The sequence below is a fragment of the Monodelphis domestica genome, chromosome 5 (assembly GCF_027887165.1).
Source record: "Monodelphis domestica isolate mMonDom1 chromosome 5, mMonDom1.pri, whole genome shotgun sequence".
NCBI classification, from domain to species: Eukaryota; Metazoa; Chordata; class Mammalia; order Didelphimorphia; family Didelphidae; genus Monodelphis; species Monodelphis domestica.
Window position 1 is genome coordinate 257068696 of NC_077231.1, and position 25575 is coordinate 257094270.

The 25575-nt window shown below is 35.5% G+C and overlaps 1 protein-coding gene across 8 annotated transcripts in view; it reads left to right on the forward strand.

Moving 5' to 3' along the window:
* Positions 1-25575, forward strand: part of MPP7 (MAGUK p55 scaffold protein 7) — a 305221-nt gene that overhangs the window by 64858 nt on the left and 214788 nt on the right. For 7 of the 8 annotated variants that reach the window (XM_056800065.1, XM_056800068.1, XM_001375831.5 and 4 more), the window contains one exon: positions 11889-12053. In XM_056800065.1, coding sequence (XP_056656043.1) covers positions 12017-12053 — 37 coding nt within the window. In that variant the 5' untranslated portion in view covers positions 11889-12016. Of the gene's footprint in view, positions 1-11888; positions 12054-13028; positions 13057-25575 lie in introns of all 8 variants that reach the window. The other variant, XM_056800070.1, reaches the window with a different exon arrangement.

Sequence of the window (25575 nt, forward strand, 5' to 3'; positions counted from 1 at the left end):
CCCAGCCCACTACTGCTTATATTATTCTCATTACCTTAATCTTATTTGTATCAAAATCTTTTCTATTTCACGTCTTCTAAATGATATTTTACCTTATAGAATTAGCTTTATCTTTTGTTTGGTTAAGAATTTACTTCCTACACATAGTTTTAAAAGGTCCTAAAATACTCTGCCAGTTTCTTATAGTTTACTTTTAATATTTAGACTACTTTTCCATTTTGAATTTATTATTGCATAAGATGTCAGCTGTTGGTCTAAATCTAAATTGCAGTTCTTATTGGTAATTCTTAAAAAGTACATGGTTCTATTCTAGGCAATGTTTTTATATTATCATTACATTAATTTCTGGAATTCAGTTATTTCATATCTTACTTAACCCGTTCCATTGTTTTTTACTTGTTTGTTTTAACTAGCACCCTTAGTAATTTTGGCTTCCTAACATAGTTTGGAAGTGCTATATTCTTCTTTTATTCCTACTTTTATGTTTTTCTTTAATATTCTAGCACTTTTGTTCCTATAAGTAAATTTTCTTTTATATTTGTTTAGCTTCTGAAAGTATTATTGGCAGCACTAAATCTGTAATTGAATTTAGGTAGTATTCTTCTTATATTGACATGACCCCACCAAGAGCATGCATATTTATATCCAATAATTAAATTATTTTTTCAATGAGTATTTGTTATTGTATTTATCTAGATGTTGAGTGTGTTTTGATATTTAGACTCCTGAGTATCCTATATACTTTTGCATTTTTGGTATTTTAGACTCCTGGATATCCTGTATACCTTTTTGATTTTTGAGTGGGACCTCCCTTTTTGTGTTTGTCTTATCTATATACAGAAATAATTTTTGACGTGTATGTATTTTGTATCCTAGTAATTACTGAAGCTATTAACTGATAATGTTTTATTTCCTCTTTGCCTGGTAACTTCCTTTCTTTAAAGATAGTTTAATTTTTCCTGATAATGTTTTATGCTAATTACTTCTAGGAACCTGTGACTTTTTTATTAGTGGTTTCTAGGGTGTGGCTGTTGAGATTTTCTTGATTTGACAACATTTTCCAACATAGTTTTTCCACTGCCCTTCTTTTATTCATTTTTGCATTTAAAGTTACTGTATATCAAAGTATGTGTTTTATTTTTAGCTTGGAGGTCAATGTAGTATAATGAATGAATGAGAAAAGCATTTATTTCTATGCCCTTAAACAGTGCAAAGCACTGTACTAAGTGCTGGATATGAAAATAGAAAAGTTAAGATATTCCCTGTTCTCAAGGAGTTTATGTTTTAATAAAGGAGATAACACATATGGGTCTCAGGGTAAAGATGCAAAGAACATTGAAAAATATCAGATGACTTTGAGCTCAATGTGGTTAGTCTACACAGTTTAAACCTCCTCCCTTTCCCCCCTGCCACCTCCATTCTATTCCTTTATGTTTATAAATCAATTCTGTTCTTTAATAATACATTTAACAGGACCATCAACCTCTAATTGGATGTTATGTTAAGCTTCTTGGTTGAGCATATTTCTATTTAAAGGTATACACATAAGGAATGCTTTAGGATGGATTTTCCAATCTTTTAAATTTTTCTGACATCAAATGTATTTTTGTAATTGTTTCCTTAAACTAAAAACAGCAACATAAAGTTTTTTCCCCCTATCAGCATGTATATTATTCATTTCATATAACTATTTTTTTGTTTTGTTATGGGTAATGTTGATCTTGTATTGGGTTTGGTGATTGCTAGCTGATTTGACACTGATCAGGTGGTAGATAATAGGCTAAAGCTGTTAGGGTAAACTAGTTGAAGATGGTATATGAACTGGCTGACCACAGCTTAATCCAACACTTATTTATTATTAACTATGAGGACAGTCAGGGACAGGATAAAGGAGGTAGAAATAAAACAGGAAAAATCATACCCTATTGCTAATATTTCTAACTAAAACCCAGAACCCAAACTGCCCCTCACAGGGTGTCTTCTTTGTCTACCAGGTAGACACTACACTTTCATATACTGCCTGATTATAGATTAAGTCTATCTTATTAGCCTACTTTAAAACTATGAACTTTTGTTTATATTAACTACTTAAAATATCTATGGAAATCCACAAATTGCCTCAACTAACTGTCAGATGTGACAGTTAGAAATCATTAGCTTGTCTAACTCTCCCAGCAGGGAGCCAGACACTCATCCTGTTCCAGTGAGAGGAAAACAGAGCCCTCTCCTGGCAGCTTTTCTCTCTCTGGGAGAAGACTATCAATCCCAAACAACTTTCTTTTTTTTTTTTTTTAAATATATTTTATTTGATCATTTCCAAGCATTATTCGTTAAAGACATAGATCATTTTCTTTTCCTCCCCCCCACCCCCATAGCCGACGCGTAAGTCCACTGGGCATTAGATGTTTTCTTGATTTGAACCCATTGCTTTGTTGATAGTATTTGCATTAGAGTGTTCATTTAGAGTCTATCCTCTGTCATGTCCCCTCAACCTCTATATTCAGGCAGTTGCTTTTCCTCGGTGTTTCCACTCCCATAGTTTATCCTTTGCTTATGAATGGTGTTTTTTTTCTCCTGGATCCCTGAAAGTTGTTCAGGGACATTACACCGCCCCTTATGGAGAAGTCCATTACGTTCGATTATACCACAGTGTATTAGTCTCTGTGTACAATGTTCTCCTGGTTCTGCTCCTCTCGCTCTGCATCACTTCCTGGAGGTTGTTCCAGTCTCCATGGAACTTCTCCACTTTATTATTCCTTTGAGCACAATAGTATTCCATCACCAACATATACCACAGTTTGTTCAGCCATTCCCCAATTGATGGGCATCCCCTCGTTTTCCAGTTTTGGGCCACCACAAAGAGCGCAGCTATGAATATTTTTGTACAAGTCTTTGTGTCCATTATCTCTTTGGGGTACAGACCCAGCAGTGCTATGGCTGGGTCAAAGGGTAGATATTCTTTTGTCGCCCTTTGGGCATAGTTCCAAATTGCCCTCCAGAATGGTTGGATCAGTTCACAACTCCACCAGCAATGAATTAATGTCCCTACTTTGCCACATCCCCTCCAGCATTCATTACTTTCCTTTGCTGTTATGTTAGCCAACCTGCTAGGTGTGAGGTGATACCTCAGAGTTGTTTTGATTTGCATCTCTCTGATTATAAGAGATGTAGAACACTTCTTCATGTGCTTGTTAATAGTTTTGATTTCTTTATCTGAGAACTGCCTATCCATTTCCCTTGCCCATTTATCAATTGGAGAATGGCTTGATTTTTTGTACAATTGATTTAGCTCATTATAAATATGAGTAATTAAACCTTTGTCAGAGGTTTCTATGAAGATTTTTTCCCCCCAAACAACTTTCTTCAGCTCCATAGATGTTCCTCCAACTTCCCTAAGTTAACTGTCATAGAAATCACTACAAGATAGTCTCAGAGAAAAATCTCCAGCAACCTGCTCAAGAGAGGGAGTTCAAGAGCTTGGCCAAGAGTTTCTCAAACTGCCTTCCCAACATGCTTCCTTAAAGAACTCATGGTGATTTTTCCCTTGGCCTTGCATCAAAGGGGACAGGGAAAATATCCTTGTTCTGGTCTACATCTCTGCTTCTAATTAGGCTAGATAACTAATTAAAATAAATAGTTTTGTTAAATGAACAATGAGAAAATGTTGAAACCAGATAATAGCTAATTTTTGATTCCTCTCAATTTTGGGGAATGTCACTTAATTTTAAAAAGAATATTTGATAACATAACTTAAGGATTTATAAATTTATAAATAAAATCAATTACTGTATTTGAGAGGGTTAGGGTAAGTACCATTGATAGAAATCCCTTTAGGCATTTTCCATTATCCTACCTCAGAAGAAATAAGATGCAACTAACTTCTTGAAACATTGTAAGCTGGGAAAATGGGCTATATATTATTTAGTAATATTTTCAGTCAACCAGCAAGCATTTATTAAGAACTTAGTATGTGCCAGGCACTGTGCTAAGTCCTAGAATTAAAAATACAAGCAAAAAGAATTCTGTCCTAAGGGTGCTGTAATCCAAGGTGGGGATTTGACAAAAGTAAACAGAGCACTCTTCCTGTTCCATAAGCACTCAAGGTAGGAAAAAGGAGAACCATAGCAATCTCTTTGGGGGTACAGATGTAATATTAGTATTGCACAGTCAAAGGATATGCACAGAGTAATAACTTTTGGGGCATTATTCAAGATTGTTTTCCAGAATGGCTGGATCTTTGATAGTGAACCTATGGCACGTGTGCCAAAGATGGCACACAGAGATAGCTACATGGGCACACTGGTGCCAGACCTGGCAGTTGCTCCCCTCCCCTTCTCCACCACACCTTCCCGCCCCTCTGTGCTTATTCCCTTCCCTATCTGGGATGAGGGGCTGCAGGAGGTGGTGGGGGTAGGGTCTTCTCTCCTACTACCCAGCCCAGCCCCAACCCCTTAAAAGATCTCTACTTTCTTCCTTCCTGGCCAGCTGCCAGTCTTGGGGGGGGGGGTGTGACCCCCTCCTCCTAAAGTTAACTGGGCTCCCTCCACCTCCTATTCCCACCCCCATGTGGGTCACAGCCCAATAGGCAGCCCCAGGGAGGCTGGATACAGGGGAGGGTCACTGTGGCTGCAGGAGGCAACTTCTCCTGGGCAGGAGCCTGCTGGGACCCAGCCCTGGCCCCCTGAATACAGAATGGGTATGCTTGGTCTCTGTGGGCCCCTCACTCTGCCCCTCCCCCAGTGTGGTATGGTGCAGGGGTGGGTCCCTATGGCTGAAAGAGGTGGCTGGGAGTAGGGCTGGGAGCCTGACCCCCCGCCTCCCAGAGTAGGGGGGACAGTGCCCAGCATGAGGTCCCACCAACCATGTATTAATTTGCCTGTTTCCCCATAACTCATTTGTCATTTTTCTTTTTTGGGTGGGGGGAAGGGTCATTCCGATGAGTATGAGGTATAACATACTCAGTTACTTTGATGTTCATTTCTCAAATTGTTAATTATTAGGAACATTTAAAAATATAGTTGGCAATGCCTTGGATTTCTTACTTTTTTTTCCTTTAAAATAAAACCCCATACCTTCTGTTTTATAATCAGTACTTGGTATTGATTCTAAGACAAGAGCTGGAAGGGCTAGGCAGTTGGGGTTAAGTGACTAGTCCAGGTTCCACAGCTAGGAAGTATCTGAGTTCAGAATTGAACCTAGGTCATCCCACCTCCAGGTCTGACAAATTATTAACTCTGACATCTAGCTACTTCTGGACCTTTTATACTTGTCCACATTTTTTGATCATTTATCAACTGTTTTTGTTGATTCATGTTCTCATAGATTTGAATCACCATCAGCAAACATTTATTTTGTGTCTACTTCGTGCCAGGTACTGTGCTAAGTACTGGGCATACAAGAATGGTAAAAGGAAAGTCCCTCTTCTCAAGGAGATGTCTAATGCGGAGAAAACTGTGTACAAACTGGATAGGATAAACTGGAGATAATCAATAGAGGGAAGGTACAGAAATGAAGAAGGTTCAGGAAAGTCTTCCTGGAGAAGGCAGCTTTTAGCTGACACTTGAAGTCAGGATATCCATGAAGTACCAGAAGGTAATGATAAGGAGGGAAATAATTCCAGGCCTGGGGAATAGCCAGTGAAAATTCATGGAGTGTGTTGTATTGTTCCAGGATCAGCAAAGAGAAGCTCCTTTCACTGGATTGCAGAGTATTTGGCTGGGGAAGGGGAGCTGTGTAAGGTGTAAGAAGACTGGGAAGGATGGGTAAGGGGGGGTGAGTTATGACAGGTTTTGAATGTCAATCAAAATTTTATATTTGTTCCTGAAAGTTGTAGGGATCAATTGGAGTTTGAATAGTGGAATGACATGTAATTTTGTAAATTGTCAGGTTAACTCAATCAGCATTGATTAAGCTTCTCACTATGGAAACAACTATTTACAAACAAAATAAATAAAAGATAAATTATAGATAATCTCACACCTATGAAGTGCTTCGTACAGAAGTTGGGACTTGAGCTAAGACTTAGTCCATGCTATGAAGATAAGGAGAGTGAGTTCCAATAATGGGGGGGGCGGGATTAGCCAGTCAAAACAGCCTAGAGATGGGGTAAATTGGATACAGCCTGGAGTTTGGTGTCACTGGGTTGCAGAATATGTGTGGGAATAGGGTATTAAAAGACTGGAAGGGTAGGGAAGGGCCATGCTCTAATGTAAAAGGACTTTAAAAGCCAGAGAGTTTCATATTGGGAGGTGATAGGGATACCCAGGCATTTATTGAGGAGGGGTGTGGACAGGGGTGACATGGTCAGACCTCTTCATTAGGAAGATCAGTTTGACAAAGATGCCCATTATCATCTCTATTATTTAACATTGTACTAGAAACACTTGCAGTAGCAATTAGAGAAGAAAAAGAAATTGAAGGTATTAAAATAGTGAATTTACCCTTACAATAGGTAATGAGGAGACCAAGCTATCACTCTTTGCAGATGATATGATGGTCTACTTAAAGAATCCTAGAGAATCAACCAAAAAGCTAGTGGAAATAATCAACTGTAGCAGAGTTGCAGGTTACAAAATAAACCCACATGTATCATTAGCATTTCTATATATTTCCAACACATCTCAGTAGCAAGAGTTAGAAAGAGAAATTCCATTTAAAATCACCCTAGACAATATAAAATATTTAGGAATCTATCTGCCAAGATAAACACAGGAACTATTTGAACACAACTACAAAACACTTTCCACACAATTAAAACTATATCCAAATAATTGGCAAAACATCAATTGCTAATGGGTAGGGCAAGCTAACATAATAAAAATGACAATCCTACCCAAACTAATTTATTTATTTAGTGCCATACCCACCAAACTACCATGAAACTTTTTTACTGAATTAGAAAACACTAACAAAATTCATTTGGACGAACAAAAGATCAAGAATATCAAGGGAAATAATGAAAAAAATATGAACGAAGGTGGCCAGTAGTACCAGATCTCAAACTATACTATAAAGCAGTAGTCATCAAAACCATATGGTACTGGCTAAGAGACAGAAAGGAGGATCAGTGTCTAAGTGACGTCAGCAAGATAAACCCAAAGATCTCAGCCTTTGGGACAAAAATCCACTATTTGACAAAAACTGCTGAGAAAATTGGAAAGCAGTATGGGAGAGATTAGGTTTAGATCAACATCTCACTCCCTATACCAAGATAAACTCAGAATGGGTGAATGATTTGAATATAAAGTAGGAAACTATAAGTAAATCAGGCAAACACAGAATAGTATGCTTGTCAGATCTTTGGGAAAGGAAAGATTTTAAGACCAAGCAAGAGTTAGAAAAGAGTTAGAAAAAGTCACAATGTAAAATAAATAATTTTGATTATATCAAATTAAAAAGTTTTTGTACAAACAAAATCAATGCAACCAAAATTAGAAGGGAAGCAACAAATTGGGGGAAAAAATCTTCATAACAAAAACCTCTGACAAAGGTCTAATTACTCAAATTTTTAAGGAACTAAATCAATTGTACAAAAAAATCAAGCCATTCCCCAACTGATAAATGGGCAAGGGACATGAATAGGCAGTTTTCAGATAAAGAAATCAGAGCTATTAATAAGCACATGAAAAAGTGTTCTAAATTTCTTATAATTAATTAGAGAAATTAGAGAAACAACTCTGAGGTACCACCTCACACCTAGCAGATTGGCTAACATGATAGCAAAGGAAAGTAATAAATGTTGGAGAGGATATGGCAAAATTGGGACATTAATGCACTGCTGGTGGAATTGTGAATTGATCCAACCATTCTGGATGGCAATTTGGAACTATGCCCAAAGGGCACGAAATGACTGTCTACCCTTTGATCTAGCCATAGTACTGCTCTGTGTGTACCCCAAAGAGATAATAAGGATAAGGAAAAAAGACCTGTACAAGAATATTCATAGCTGCGCTCTTTGTAGTAGAAAAAAGTTGGAAAATGAGGTGATGCCCTTCGATTTGGGAATGGCTGAACAAATTGTGGTATATGTTGGTGATGGAATACTATTGTGCTCAAAGGCACTGGAGGAATTCCATGTGAACTGGAAGGACTTCGAGAAATTGATGCAGAATGAAAGGAGCAGAACCAGGAGAACATTGTACACAGAGACTGACACACTGTTGGTACATTAATAGAGTACTCTAATAGAGTAATAGAGTTCTCTAATAGTAGCAATGCAATGATCCAGGACAGTTCTGAGAGACTTATGAGAAAGGATGCTATCCACATCCAGAGAAAGAACTGTGGGAATAGAAACAGAAGAAAAACAACTGCTCGATCATAAGGGTTGATGGGGATATTGATTGGGGTTATATAAACCCTAAATGATCACCCTAGTGCAAATATCAATGGTATTGAAATGGGTTTTGATTAATGACACATGTAAAACCTAGAGGAATTGTGTGTCTGTTATGGGGGGGGATAGGGGAGGGCTGGGAAAGAACATGAATCTTATAACCATGGAAAAATATTCTTAATTAAATAAAATTTTCAAAAAAAAAAAAAGGAAGATCAGTTTGAGAGCTGAATGGAAAAGCCTGAGATGAGATTAGCCAGCAGGGCTTAAGCAATTTGAGGATGTGTCCTCTACACTCTTAGGGAAATTAGGGAGAAACCTCCCATATGAAGATAGTTGCTTAATTTCCAAATTTTTGGCTACTTGTGAAGTGAATGGCTCTAAATATTCTTGTACTTATAGATCCATTTCTGCTTTTTTTAAAATTTCTTCAGAGAATAAGCCCAGTAGTAATATAACTGAGTTAAAGGGCATAATTAGTAGCGTGTTGTCTCAAATTTGGGACACTTTAATGATAAGTTACCTTGTTTGTAATGGAAATTTATAGTAAAAAGATTTGATGTTCTAAACTAAATGCATGTTTTAAAATGTAGTTTAGTGAAGAAAATGAACTCACTTTTTGGAAATTGTTAGCATTTGGTTATCTCACTTAAATTATATAAAACCTAATGGAATTTTTGTTTTTGTTTGAATATAAAGTGATGAGGCTTTGACATGAATTAAACTAAAACAGAATACACGTATCTCCTCTATTTGACCACTAGGTGTCAGAAGTACCACAGGAGCCTGAGAGGTTACTAGGGGCCTTGTGGAAATTCAGTGTTGAATCATAGACCTTCACATATATTTCACTGTTTCCAAATGACAGATGCCAGAAAAATCTGATACAGTGTGATATATAGAAGCAAGGTACAACTGGAATAATGAAATTTCAAAAATAAGCCTTTTTAAAGAGAGATTCCAACAGTCCTATTGGGTATTGTAAATGCCTCAGGTGCACTTGATACTGCTGTTACATTCCTGGCATTTGGGTCTACTTTTTATGGAAAGATGGATTGAACTTCAGTTTAAGAATATTCGGTAATCCCTCTCAGGACGTACTGTAACAGCTGGTATTTCTGTGTTTCAGCAAATCAATTCCATACAGCAGTCAGTAATACTTATGGCTAGATTGTGACAAATTCCAAAGCATTTTCAATAAATTTAGCCAAAGAAAATAGCATAATCACTGCAGAAATGTAGCTTAATTTGCAAGTTACTTCCCTCTTCCCTTTGCTCCTTTCCAGCAAATATTAAGAATTTTACTTGTTCAGGATTTTTAGATTCTGGGGGAATAATTATTTTATGTATGTTTCTTAAATAACAAGACTGTGAAAACTTTAATATTGTGTTTTACTTTGAAATTTTAAAAAAGAATGGCATTTAGACCTTTTGACATATGAGTTCGTGCTGGTCATCCAAATTGCAGCTCAGAAAATTTTTCTTACTGACTTAGCCTTTTAATTAGCTATTTTAGTATAATATTTTTAGAAAAAGCTACTTGCATCACACCTTTTTTATTTCACTTGATAAAACCTAAATTTGTGCATAAAAGGAAGGCATATGATATATGTGACTAATGTCTAATGTAAGTTCCTCATCTTGAGAAGATGAGTGTAAGTTGATTGCATAACTCCTCCTCAGAGTCAAGTTTGGCTGTTTGAATTCATGCACTTTCTCTTTTTAAAATGTAAAATTCTCTTATAACAAATCTTACCTCTTGTTAACTCAATAGATTACATGCCTTTGACTAATTTGAATGTGTTATTTCGTTTAACTCTCCTGGATTCTTAAGTCTAAGAAAATCTTTTTTTTTAATTTCAGTATGAATTATTTGTCTTCTTACTTTTGTGTGCAAATGGTATTAACTGTGGTATGAAGATAGGGTTGTTCTTTAATATTAACTTGGAGAATGAGCTAAGAAATTCAATATTCTAATGAAGTCTTTTGCTGTTTCTTATTTTCTAAAAAGTGTGTTTTAAGTTCTTGAAGCTCATGTTCTTTGAAACTCTATTCTTCCTGTGTCCATTTATATGGATTGTACTTTGTTGTCTGTTTATTATATCAGTTTTTATAATGTGATAAGAGTAAAATTTTTATAGTTATTTGACAATTTATTCCATGATATATTTTGCTAACTTTTCATTTTGATAAACATTTATGATGCCTTTTCTCTCTAACTTCTTCCCACATCCATTTCTTAAAAGAACTAAATTAGAAACTTAAAATTTAGAAAGATTTTGCCTTATTCTCAGATTTTAGTAGTTTTTCAGTCTTTTTTTTAAAAATAATCAACTCGAAAGCATAGGAGAATACAGTAATGGGCTAAGTGCTAAAGTTTTAGTAAAAGGTTCATATTTAAAAAATCTTTTTAAAAACTTTTCTTACCTGCTTTTAGTAATGCAGACTTATATTGAAAATAAACTTTTGAAATGAATTCTACTGATAATGTGTATATTATCATAAATTTAATAAAAATAATTAAAAATATATACATAGCAAAGTTACCCATCTGAGGGTTTATAAATATAAAAGTTTTGTGTATTCCATTTTTGGGGAAAAAAGTGATCTAACTTTAACATCCTGGTAATTCTCTGGTCAGTTCAGTCTTAATTTGGAATTTTAAAAACTTCTTTTTTTTTTAACATTTTATTACTTGAAAACTTTTGTGTACATGTGTCTTAAAAATATTTAAAATACTTTTGTGGTGAATATATAATGGATTATACTGGCATTTATAATACAAGGTGTCCCAAAAAAATTTTAATACAGTTTTAAGCCAGCACTAAGACTTTTAGAACACTCTGTACAAAATGTTTTCTTAAGTTATTTTAGAATTATAGTTATATATATATATATGCATATATATATAATATAATATACATATATTATATATATAATAAATTATAATTTAATCTCTTTATTTTATATAACTTTTAAATCTGGAGGGAGGGTGTATCAGTAGACTTAAAGACATAGGAAAAAAGGTCTTCAGTTTAATAACTTATTTGTTTTATATAAAAAGATTACCAAGTTATAAAAATTAAATTGTCTGTATCCTTTTTACTTCCAGAAATGTAAACCTTGGATTTCATGGTAACAGAAGGAGCACATTTTTATAATAGCATTTTAGCATTTGTTCAAAGAATTCATTCAAGTCTTTCATCTAGCCCCCACCTCTTCCTGCTGTGTTCCTATACCCCAAAATGTCAACTGAACTCCTAACTACTGCCTTTTCCCTGCAGGAAAATACTTAATCCCTCTCTTTTCACCTAGCCCCCCATTTTGAGAAAAGAATTTTTGTGTTTTGTTTTAAAAATGGAAAATCTAACTTCAAATAAAAATATGTCTTCAAATAAAAAATGTCTCATTTAATTGAATGCTATGAGGAAAGCATTTCTTGTAAATCATGAGCTCTTCATTATGTTAATTTGAAATAAGAATTTTCACTACACAATTTTATGATTTGATAGTACTCTTCAAATTTTACAAAATATCTTTCTGTCTCTTCTAGGAAAGTCTTAAAAATTGGAAGAATCTTTTTAGAAAACATAGCTGCAAGAAGCTTAACTGAAATTAACTGCTTCCTTGCGAATTGGGAAAATTTCATTCATCATTTTGGTATAAACTGCAAAATAAATCATGCCAGCTTTATCAACTGGAGCTGGAAGTGACACAGGTATGTGAACCTTCCCTGTATTATAAAAACCAAACTATAATAAAGAACATCATTTATGCAGATAAATACTAGATTGTTTAGCATTAAATAGTAAATTGTGAGATTTGCAAAAAAAAATTCTAAAGATAAATTTATAGACCCAAATGTCTTTAGCTTATAATTTACATTCACATGTTTAATGAAATAAAAATATATTACAACTGAGAAAGTTCTTATCTTGTCCTATAAGTTGGACAGGTAAAATTTTAAAATAATATAATTTAGCAACTCTTCTTTTTTCCATAGAAGAGATCAGTAGTAGATCAAATATTAAATTTTAGTAAAGTGATACTATCTTCCTAGTAATCTGTTGTAAAACTTTTTTTACCCACTTTTTGTAAGATACAGATTAAGTTTAAAATTGTCTTCAAAAATGTACTGTTTGTGTATGCCCTTCACATATAAATATCATTAACTCATTGTCACTAGTATATGCATGTATTTAAAAAGTCTGTATATTCGGCTGGCTGTTATTAATATTGGCTAAGCTTTTTGTCTGCCTTGTGTTAAGTAATATATGAAGATCTTAGTCCTTGTGCTAAACAACTGAGGTAATTTTCATGATGGATAGTTAATAAATTCATGTCTCATTGAATTACACACACACTAAAAATTTAATGATGTGTTTTTGGCAATTAATCTTTTTAACTATATCTGTGGTGTCATTTGCTTATTTTTAATGCTTTATGCCAATCTTCAGTTGTTTTTGAAACCCTTACCTTCTTCTGTCTTAGTATGAGTTCTAAGACAGAGGAGTGGCAAAGGTCAGGCAATTGTGGTTAAGTGACTTGCCCAGGGTCACAAAGCTAAGAAGTATTTGAGGCCATATTTGAATCCAGTTCCTCCTGATCCAGGCCTGTTGCTCTATCCACTATGCTAGCTAGCTGTCCCCACAATTTAATTCTTGGCATTTTTTCCCCCTTTCAATTTGTGTAGCTCTTCTATTGAAGATCTAATGGACCAGGTAAGGCTTTTGATGGAATTATGGTTGTTGAGTGTTATAAAAATTATTTGTATTATCTAAAATACAGTTAATTTTAGAGTTAGCTTTCTTCTGAAATAATGTATCCTTTATTCACATTTTGGTTTAGTACTCTAATGTATTAAGCACAGATAAAGATTGGAAATTATAATAGTTTTATAAACGGTTGATTGTTTGAACAAAACCACAAATTTGTAATGAATGATAGTTTTATATCTCATTATGTAACTAAGAAATTCATTCTTTCATATGTAGTCTTTCTACTTAAATATAACTTTAAGGGAATTATTAAAATGAAACCCTCCTCTCCCCATTGGTAAGTACCTTTCACAGATACTTTTTGAAAAATGACCCAGATCAATCATGGTTTATTCTCTAGACTTTGCCACGAGATCTCAGCTGCCTTGTTCCTCCACTTCTGTAATCTACTTCACTTATCGTGATGGACAGTGTCTTACTCTGTTTGGACATTTCCACCATGCATCAGCAACTTGCCCCTCAGGACTTGATCCCAACACTCCTCTTCGTTTTCAACTCTTTTTTATCTATTATCTTTCCCAATGGCAATGAAAGCTCCTTTTTGCTTGTATTTGTGTACTCAAAATTTAGCATAGTGCCTGACACATAAGAAGTGCTTAATAGATGTTTCTTTCTTTCTTTTTTTTAATTTGGCCAATTTCAAACATTATTCCTTGGTTATAAAAATCATATTGTATTCCTCCCTCCCCTCCCCCCACCCTTCCTGTAGCCAATGCACAATTCCACTGGGTATTACATGTGTCCGTGATCAGAAACTATTTCCATGTTGTTGATGTTTGCACTAGGATGTTCATTTAGGGTTTATATCCCTAATCATATCCCCCTTGACCCGTGTAATCAAGGAATTGTTTTTCTTCTGTGCTTCTACTCCCACAGTTTTTCCTCTGAATGTGGATAGTGTTCTTTCTTGTAGATCCCTCAGGTTGTTCAGGATCACTGCATTGCCACTAATGGAGAAGTCCACTACATTCGATTGTATCACAGTGTGTCAGTCTCTGAATACAGTGTTCTCTTGGTTCTGCTCCTCTCACTCTGCATCACTTCGTGGAGGTTGTTCCAGTCTCCATGGAATTCCTCCACTTTATTATTCCTTTATTCCTTTTAGCACAATAGTATTCCATCACCAACATATATCACAATTTATTCAGCCATTCCCAAATCGAAGGGCATCCCCTCATTTTCCAGTTTTTTGCCACCACAAAGAGCACAGCTACGAATATTCTTGTACAAGTCTTTTTCCTTATTATCTCTTTGGGGTACAAACCCAGCAGTGCTATGGCTGCATCAAAGGGCAGACAGTCTTTTAGTGCCCTTTGGGCATAGTTCCAAATTACCCTCCAGAATGGTTGGATCAATTCACAACTCCACCAGCAATGAATTAGTGTCCCCACTTTTGCCACATCCCCTCCAGCATTCATTACTTTCCATAGCTGTCATGTTAGCCAATCTGCTTTGACATTTCATGATTAATGGAGGTTATTGATTGACAATCAGTTAAAAAGCCAATCTTGGCATATGATCTTCTGCACTCCTCTTTCATTCATGCATCTACTTCGTGCTGCTTATGTCTTTGTACTTCCTATAATGTATCGTCTTATTGATCTTTAATTCATCCACAGTTTTCATTCTTCTTAGAGTGTTCTATTCCATGGGAGCTATATAGCATCACTACAGAATAATGAGTTTAAAGAGAGAGACCTTTGTTTTACAGATAAGCTTAGTTTTTTTGTTTTTTTTTTTTGAGCCTGTTTTTTTTAAAATTAATTTTAAACATTATTTTATTTGGTCATTTCCATAAATTATTCACTGGAAACAAAGATCATTTTCTTTTCCTCCCCGCCCCCCCCCCCCCCCCCACCACCTTTCCCTCTCCCATAGCCGATGCATGATTCCACTGGTTATCACATGTGTTCTTGACTCGAACCCATTTCCCTGTTGTTGGAATTTGCATTATAGTGTTCATTTAGAGTCTCTCCTCAGTCATATCCCCTCCAACCCTGTAGTTAAGCAGTTGCTTTTCATTGGTGTTTTTACTCCCACAGTTTATCCTCTGCTTGTGGATAGTATTTTTTAGATCCCTGCAGATTGTTCAGGGACATTGCATTGACACTAATGGAGAAGTCCATCACCTTCGATTGTACCACAATGTATCAGTCTCTGTGTACAATGTTTTCTTGGTTCTGCTCCTTTCGCTCCGCATCACTTCCTGGAGGTTTGTTCCAGTCTCCATGGAATTCCTCTACTTTATTATTCCATTTAGCACAATAGTATTCCATCACCAACATATACCACAATGTGTTCAGCCATTCCCCAATTGAAGGGCATCCCCTCGTTTTCCAATTTTTGGCCACCACAAAGAGTGCAGCTATGAATATTCTTGTACAAGTCTTCTTCCTTATTATCTCTTTGGGGTACAAACCCAGCAGTGCTATAGCTGGATCAAAGGGCAGACAGTCTTTTATCACCCTTTGGGCATAGTTCCAAATTGCCCTCCAGAATGGTTGTTGGGCATAGTTCCAAATTGTCCTCCAGAATGGTTGGATCAATTCACAACTCCACCAGCAATGAATTAGTGTCCCCACTTTGCCACACCCCCTCCAGCATTCATTACTTTGCATAGCTGTCATGTTGGCCAATCTGCTAGGTGTGAGGTGATACCTCAGAGTTGTTTTGATTTGCATCTCTCTGATTATAAGAGATTTAGAGCACTTTTTCATGTGCTTATTAATAGTTTTGATTTCTTTGGCTGCGAACTGCCTATTCATGTCCCTTGCCCATTTATCAGTTGGAGAATGGCTTGATTTTTTTGTGCAATTGATTTAGTTCCTTAAAAAATTGAGTAATTAGACCTTTGTCAGAGGTTTTTGTTATGAAGATTGTTTCCCAATTTGTTGCTACCCTTCTAAGTTTGGATGCATCAGTTTTGTTTGTACAAAACCTTTTTAATTTGATGTAATCAAAATTATTTTACATTTTGTGACTTTTTCTAAGTCTTGCTTGGTCTTAAAATCTTTCCTTTCCCAAAGGTCTGACATGTATATTATTCTGTGTTCACATAATTTAATTATAGTTTCCTTCTTTATGTTCAAGTCATTCACCCATTCTGAGTTTATCTTGGTATGGGATGTGAGGTGTTGGTCCAAGGCTAATTTCTCCCACATTGTCTTCTAGTTTTCCCAGCAGTTTTTATCAAATAATAGATTTTTATCCCAAAAGGTGTGATCTTTGGGTTTGTTATAGACTGTCTTGCTGAGGTCACTTACCCCAAGTCTATTCCACTGATCCTCCTTTCTGTCAGCCAGTACCAAATTATTTTGATGACCATGGCTTTATAGTACAGTTTGAGATCTGGTACTGCAAGGCCACCTTCCTTCACATTTTTTTTTTCATTATTTCCCTGGATATCCTTGATCTTTTGTTCTTCCAAATGAACTTTGTTATGTTTTTTTCTAATTCATTAAAAAAGTTTTTTGGTAGTTCAGTGGGTGTGGCACTAAATAGATAAGGTTGGGTAGGATGGTCATTTTTATTATGCTAGCTTGTCCTACCAATGGGAAGTTAATGTTGTTCCAATTGTTTAGATATAGTTTTAATTGTGTGGAAAGTGTTTTGTAGTTGTGTTCATATAGTTCCTGTGTTTGTCTCAGCAGATAGATTCCTAAGTATTTTATATTGTCTAGGGTGATTTTAAATGGAATTTCTAATTCTTGCTGCTGCAATTTGTTGGAGATATAGAAATGCTGATGATTTATGTGGGTTTATTTTGTATCCTGCAACTTTGCTAAAGTTGTTGATTATTTCCACTAGCTTTTTAGTTGATTCTCTAGGATTCTTTAAGTAGACCATCATATTATCTGCAAAGAATGATGGCTTGTTCTCCTCACTGTCAATTTTAATACCTTCAATTGCTTTTTCTTTTAATACCTTCAATTTCTTTTTCTTCTCCAATCATCGCTACTGCTAGTGTTTCTAGCACAATGTTAAATAATAGCATTGATAATGGGCATCCTTGTTTCACTCCATATCTTATTGGGAATGCATCTAGTTTATCCCCACTGCAGATGATGTTGGCTGATGGTTTTAGATGAATGCTGTTTATTATTTTTAGGAAAGACACTTTTATTCCTATACTTTCTGGTGTTTTCAAGAGGAATGAATGTTGTATTTTGTCAAAGGGTTTTTCTACATCTATTGAGATAATCATGTGATTTTTGTTGGTTTTCTTGTTGATATGGTTAGTTATGTGGATGGTTTTCCTAATATTGAACCATTCTTGTATTTCTGGTATAAATCCCACCTGATCATAGTGAATGACCCTTGTGATGACTTGCTGGAGTTTTTTTTTTGCTAGTATCTTGTTTAAGAATTTTGTATCTATGTTAAGGAGGTTGGTCTGTAGTTTTCTTTCTCTGTTTTTGACCTGCCTGGCTTTGGAATCAGTACCATATTTGTGTCATGAAAGGAATTTAGTAGAAGAACTCCCTCTTTGCTTATTATGTCATAGTTTATATAGTATTCGGATTAGTTGTTCTTAATAAAGAGATTAAATTATACTACACTTCTAAAATAACTTAAGAAATCACTTTGTTTTATCTTTGATAAATTGGAAGACTTATAGTGATACTAATTGTGTGCTCTCTCTGTCTCTGTCTCTCTCTCTCTCCTCTCTCTCTCTCTCTCTCTCTCTCTCTCTCTCTCTCTCTCTCTGTCTCTCTCTCTCTCTCTCTCTGTCTCTCTCTCTCTCTCCCCCCCCTTCCCCCTTCCTCCCTCTCTTTCTCTCTCTTTCCCTCCATTCTCTATTGCCTCCATTGTTTTCTTTCTTAGTAATAATGCTAAGATAGGAAGGCAAAGGCTAGTCAAATGGAATTAAGTGATTTGTCTAGGGTCACATAGCTAGGAAGAATCTGAGGCCACATTTGAACCCAGGTCCTCCTATATCCAGGTCTGGTGTTCTATCCATTGTGCCAACTAGCTGCCCCAATACCACTTTACTCTTAAAAATGATATCTTTTTAGTGACAATATTGTATTGTTGTTGCTATATCATAGAGCATTACAAATTCCAAAGTGTAACCCAGAGAAATGGAGACATTGATGGTGGATATGAGGAAACTTTTAACACAGTATAAAAAAGAAAATTTGAAAGACAACTAAAGTTGATGATACCATCAGTGAAGTGAGAGTGAAAAAGATGGTATATTAATGTGGTTTAAATGTGGGAAACTTAGAGAAAGTGAAGAAAGCCTCCAGCACCTTATTTGTACACTCTATGCTGAATTTATGGGAGAATCTGAGTCACATAGAATTATCAAAAATTAATTGCTACAATTTGCAACAGTGGAGTAAACAGCAACATTGATGAACTCATAGTTCCATTTGAGTATTTGAATAAGCCACTTTCTAGTCTTTAAATTATTTCCTTCCTTTTTCATTTATATTATCCCTATTTCTTCTGTCCTTATTCCTTTTTATGCCCTAGAATTCACCCTAGTGGTAGACTACCCACAATTGGGGTTTTCATTGTTCTTTGGATTTTTCTTTTACCTGAACTGTTTGATTGCTAATAGGCCTTAGATGTGATATCAGTGAAGAACTTTCATTCCTTCCTATGAGAGGAAGGACTACCAAGCCTTTCCATATTATTGTTTCCTAAAATAATTTTGACCTTACTACCTGGCTTGCTGCTTTCCCCTGCAGGCCCTTAGAACCATTATCTGAATACCTTATGTAATTTAATACTGCTGGGCATTGTCATCTGTTCCACTATTAAACTTTTAAAGACTCCAGAGTCTTTCAGTCTGTCCTAGAGCTGAACTTCATTTGGTACATTGTCTTTCCAAATATGAATGTGAACTCCTTGAGAGTAGGGCCTATCTTACTTTTTCTCTTTTCTGAGTGCTTATTAGCACATTGCTTGATTGCCTTTTTTTTAGGGTTTTCATTCTTATATTTTTATTTTTTAAAATTTTATTTAATTAGATGATTTAGAATAATTTTTCATTGTTACAAGACTAATATTTCTTCCCTCCCCTCTCCCAACCCCCCATCCTGTATCTGACACATAATTCCTCTAGGTTTAACATGTGCCATCAATGAAAGACCCATTTCCTTATTATTAATATTTTCACTAGGGTTATATTTTAGAGTCCACTTTCGCAGTCATATCCCCCTCGACCCATGTAATCAAGCATTCGTTTTTCTTCTGTTTTTCTACTCCCACAGTTTTTCCTCTGCATGTGGTTAGCATTCTTTCTCATGTCCTTCCAAATAGTTCTGGATCATTGTGTTGCTGCTAGTAGAGAAGTCTATTACATTCAGTCATACTACAGTGTATCCTATCCATCTCTGTGTACAATGTTCTCCTCGTTCTGCTCCTGTAATATTTATTGGGAAAGGAAATGGGAGGATTGGAAAAATGGGGATAAAGTGAGGTTTGTATAGGGGTATGGAGGATTGAGGGGAGAGAGGGAATATTGCTCAGTGAGGCAAAGGAGAGAGATGCCCCCTGCTGAGAGGAAGCAGCAGGGGTCCGATAAGGACTGTTTGTCCTGGAATGACTGAACTGAAGTTCAGCTCCCTCTATGCCCAGAAAAGATAGTCCACTTATCTGTCAAAAACAGTTGGGATTGAAGTTCTTTCCTCAGCTTCAGAGTTTCAGCCAGGGCTCAGAGGCCTGTGAAGGGTTCTCCCACTCCCATCTACTCTATATCAGTCCTGCTTAGTCTAATTCAGAATCTTAGCAGTAGACAGCAAACAAGAACAGTTGTGACCTTCAGAAGTAATTGGGCCTGAATTGTCGGGCTGAACCAAAAGAGAGGCACACCACACCAGACTGGGCTGAACAAGCGCCTCTCTCCTCCCACACCAGGAAGGAAGTCCCAAAACCTGGCAGGAAGGAAGTCTCGTCACAAGACCCAAATGCCACTCCCAGTTGCCCCTTCCCCCACCAACTATTAGTATACTTTCCTTTCCACAATCGTACCCTTTTTTTGTTGTGACCTTCCCAAGGTCACTTATTTATATTATAGTTACCAATTTACTAAATCTACTCTAAGGAGTCTTTGCAGGAAAGTTTGGGCAAGGGTAGTTTTGGGTTTTACAATGAATTCAGTGCAATATATGCTGAACAAAACTATTACAAAAATTTTGAATCTTACTGCTAATACTACTTACTCTAAGTTAACTAAAACTAATACATTATTTACAGAAATTATTTATATATAATACAACAATATACATATTTAGATTTTGCATAAATATAATTTCAGACACTTGTTTATATAAACAAGGTCTCTCAATATGCTAGTTTGTGATTTTGTGTTTTGTGTCTAATAGTGTTGTGTTGATTTAATACTTAACAAGTTTCTTCAGATTTCCACTTCTCATGTTGACTGATGGATCTCTTCTTTCTTCCATGTGATGTAGTGATGCATGCTATTTCCCTAATATGTGAAATTACTTTTGTTTTATTATTTCAACACACTCAGTCTTATACATAAATCTCGTTTTTATCGTCCTCGTCTTATATACACAAATTTACAAAGTTCAGAGTCTTAGCTGTTCATTTCAGCTTTTATTTTATTTTTTTGATTCTTGTCTCTAGCATCTTTTCTTGATGCTTTTCCTCTGGGCTGGTTTAAAATCTTTTCCTCTGGGATGCTTTTCCTCTGGGTTGCTTTTCCTCTGGTCTGGAAAGTTGTCTCGAACATTATGTGTCATTTCTTTGTGTTGTATTTTTTATACTAATCAGTTTTTGTTTTTATTTCACAGCACTATCTGTTGTCTAATTATCTTCTTTGTCTATTACAGTGATGTTGAACTATTTCTGGTTTCATGTGGGAACAGTGAGTCTTTCCCTGCAACTTTTATAGCTATTGGAGTAGTAAGCAATACTTTATGTGGTCCAGCCCATTTTATGTCTGTAACCAATTTTTTATTGAAATTTTTTAAGTATACTATGTCTCCTGGTTTGATGTTGTGCAAATTGTAATCCAGGGGTACTGTTTGTTGTATCAAGCCCATTTCATGCAACTCTGCTATTCTTGTTTATAAAGCTTGTATATATTTAGTTAATTTACAGTCTAGTTTGTGAGAAGTTCTAAGTCAGAGAAAGGAAGATGTGATAGGGTCATTACATTGTTTGCTTCTTCTTTTTGTTCTGGATCAGGTATATGATTTTGTTGTACTGTAAATTTAGTGTCTTTATCCACTTCCTCATACTTTTCAGAAAGTTCTTGGTAATTCTTGACTCCCAATGCTGCCAGCATTTCTTCTAATGAGATTATGTAGTTTATTTCCTTAACTAAAACTTCTGACTGGATTGTTGGTTCTTGATTTGAGTTGTTAATGAAATCATCTGTCTCCTCTTGTAAAGTTTTGTGATCTTGACAGTAGGGTTTGATATATTCATAAGGTTCTTGGTCTTCTTCATTTTCTGAATCAAACATTATTGAATTTAGTGATTCTGTGTGATTCATGTCTTGCATTGACTCTTGCTTGTTGATTTCTATATTCCCCAAGTCTTTTGCAAGCTCTTTAACTTGGACATAACTTGTGATTTGGTTGTCTTCAGGAGATGTTTTTAAAACAGATTTAGTTGCTCCTGTATTGATAAGAGCTGGGTAGATCTCATTACCCACTTTTATCATGACCCTTGGTTCTGTGTTCTCATTTTGTTGGCACACTTGGACCATAGGTGCCTCTGTTTCTATTTTATTCAAATCCCAGTTTTGTTCTTCCGCTACAGACTTTTCTTGTTGCTTTGAATATTCATTTTGCAATTCATCATCAGTTTGCAAGGGAATTGCATTATTATGGAGACTTAAGGATGACATAATAATGTTTGTGTTTGCTTTTTCTTGTGCATTTACTATTGGTTGAAATTCTTCTGCATAAGGATTTAAAGTTGATTTTTCTATTATGTCACTGGTATTTTCTTCTGTAATATCATCCCTGCTTTCTGTGTCATTGTCTCCAGGAGGTCTACTAATTTGAATGTTGTCTGTTATTGCATCTTCGTCCCCATTGGACCCTTCTGTTGTTTGCTCATGTGCTTCAATTAATTCATTTACAGTTTGTGTATTACAGACTGTTGCCAGTTCTGTTTCTTCCTCTTTCTTTGTAGCTTGTTCCACTGTTCTAAAAATTTTCTCTTTAGTCTCTGTTACATCATTATCTAATTGGATTTCTTCTTCTATCTGTTCTTTAGTTTTATTTTGTGCTTTTGGAACGTCAAGTTCTCTTTGTATGCAGTCTCCTTCTTTTTCATTTTTCCTATTTCCTTTCCCATTTTTCCTTTTTGACGTTACCCCATGCACCTGGCTTCATAACTGACTTTGTTTGGCAGTACCTGATAGTACTCGCTCCTTGTTGGATGTATCTCTCCATGGTTTCTAAATTTGGTGCTTGCAATGATTTTTTGCAATTATAATCACAACATTTTGTATTTGTTTGTGTATTATTGATGCTATACTTTATGTTGCTTTTCCAAGATCTCTGTTTGTTATTATCTTGGAATAATTGTGCCTTTAACAGTCTCTGAGCATGTGACCCATTTTTCCACAGAGGAAACATCTGGGTACATTTCTCCTTTGATTGCTTTGTGTGTAATTTCTTGTGGGTTTGTATGATTGCAGAGTGGCTAGATTTTTTATTTCTTCAATTTCATTATATTTACTTGTGCTATTTGCCTCCTTGAGCTTGGCTTTAAGCTCTTTTATTATTTCATCCTTTTCCTCTAGCATTTCTTTATGACCTGAAAATATGTAAGTTGCAGTTTTTCTTAAATCTTCCAGACTTTGTTTTTCCCAATCTGGGCATTGAAGTTTAAAATATGATTTAATAGGTGTGTTATTGCCTTTCACAAATTGTCTCCTTATGTGTTGGAGATTTTGTTCAGTTAAATTTTCAAATCCAAGCACATCTTCTGCTATTTCAATCACTCTATCAAGGAATTTTGTTGGATGTCCCCCATTTTCCTGTCTCAATTTCTCAAATTTTCCCCAAGTATCTGGTCTTTTTGAAAAACTTTTCATTGCCTCTAATAGATCTTCTCTGGCCTTTCTTAGATAACATAGATTTTCATTATTAGATAACTCTAAATCTGTTCCTTCCTCTGGCCATGATGTTAAATTTGGATTGTTTCTTGTTTCATCAATGAATTGTTGTTTTTCCCTTTTTGAGAATAATTCTGAGAGAAGAATTTCAGTGTTCTGGAAATCTGGATCATAAAGCCTAATTGCTCTTTTAAATTCTTATCAACATCTTATTGGTTCTGAAAACCAGGAAGGCATCCATTTTTTCAGACTTTCAAGGTCAGCTGTTGTAAATGGATTATGTGTTTTAATTTGAATTATGCCACTATCTGGTTGTAGGCTTGTTTGATCTCTTAGTGGCAATATTGGTATTCCACCTTCAGGCCCATCTGTATTTTCTTGCTGAAATACATTGTTATTTTTAGGTATGTCTTGTTGTATGTTAATACCTTTGCCACATTGTTTCTCTTCAGTCAGTTGCTTCATCATTTCCTTTAGTTGCATCATCTCCTTCTTTATGGCTAAAACCATCATAGCCACTTCATTATCTTTTGCTTTTTTCCCATAAATTAGATGCACACCTTTTTTTAGGGCATAGTATAATTTGGTTATAAAGAATAATGCTCCAGCATATGTGGGAATGAATGAAATCAAGCGATACATACTTATAATCAGCCATTGCAAACTTTCATAAATGCTAAGCAGAAAATAAATATAATCCAGAATTGTGATTAAAAAATAAGTTGTAAAACATAAAAAAGAAATATGCAATCCAGGCTAGATAACCCATGGCAAGTAATAGTTACTTTGCCATCTTGTATCTTGAAAAGCTTTTTGCAACAGAAAAAAATGTTTTTAAGTCTGGCCCTTTAAGAGTCACCTGCTCCCTTCACCTGGAGTGATTTCTTTTGGGTGTGGTATCACTAGGCAGATTAGTTGCACTCAACACTGCTCTCAAAATGGTTACTTTTCAGAGTCACACAGTCTTTTGAAATGCAGGCTTGATTTTTTCAAATTCTTGACAAAATAGGTTGGAAAACCTAGCTGGCTCTGCCAAAAAGTATAATATTTATTGGGAATGGAAATGGGGGGATTGGAAAAATGGGGAATAATGGGAGGTTTGTATGGGGGTATGGAGGATTGAGGGGAAAGAGGGAATATTGCTCAGTGAGGCAAAGGAGAGAGATGCCCCCTGCTGAGAGGAAGCAGCAGGGGCCCGATAAGGACTGTTTGTCCTGGAATGACTGAACTGAAGTTCAGCTCCCTCTATGCCCAGAAAAGATAGTCCACTTATCTGACTGCTAATTCGAATAATATAAAGTTTAATAACCTGGCAGGAAGGAAGTGCTAGTCACAAGACCCAACTGCCACTCCCAGTTGCCCCTTCCCCCACCAACTATTAGTCCAGTTTCCTTTCCACACTCCTTTCACTCTGCATCAATTCCTGGAGGCCGTTCTAGTTCACATGGAATTCTTCCAGTTTGTTATTCCTTTGAGCACAATAGTATTCCATCACCAACATATACCACAATTTGTTCAGCCATTCCCCAATCAAGGGCATCCCCTCATTTTCCAATTTTTTTTGCCTCCACAAACTGCGTAGGTATGAATATTCTTGTATAAGTCTTTTTTCCTTATTATATCTTTGGGGTATAAACCTAGAAGAGCTATGATTGGATCAAAGGACAGATAGTCTTTTAGTGCTCTTTGGGCATAATTCCAAATTGCCTTCCAGAATGGTTGGATCAGTTCCCAACTCCACCAGCAATGAATTAATGTTGCAATTTTGCCACATCCCCTCCAACATTCATTACTTTCCTTTCCTGTCATGTTAGCCAATCTGCTAGGTGTGAGGTGATACCTCAGAGTTGTTTTGATTTGCATCTCTGATTATAAGAGGTTTAGAACATTTTTCATGTGTTTATTAATAGTTTTGATTTCTTTATCTGGAAATTGCCTATTCATTTCCCTTGCTCATTTATCAACTGGGGAATGGCTTGATTTTTTTGTACAATTGATTTAGCTCTTTGTAAATTTGAGTGATTAGACCTTTGTCAGAGGTTTTTGTTATAATGATTGTTTTCCAATTTTTTCCTTCCTTTGCAATTTTAATTGCATCAGTTTTTTTTGTACAAAATCTTTTTAATTTAACGTAATCAAAATTATCTATTTTGCACTTTGTAATTTTTTTCTAACTCTTGCTTGGTCTTAAAAGTCTTTCCTTTCCCAAAGAAATCTGACAAGTATACTATTTTTTATTCACCTAATTTACTTATTTTTTCCTTCTTTATGTTCAAGTCATTTACCCATTCTGAGTTTATCTTGGTATAGGGAATGAGATGTTGATCTAAACCTAATCTCTCCCATACTGCTTTCCAATTTCCCAACAGTTTTTGTCAAATAGTGTTTTTTTTTTGTTTTTTTTTTTT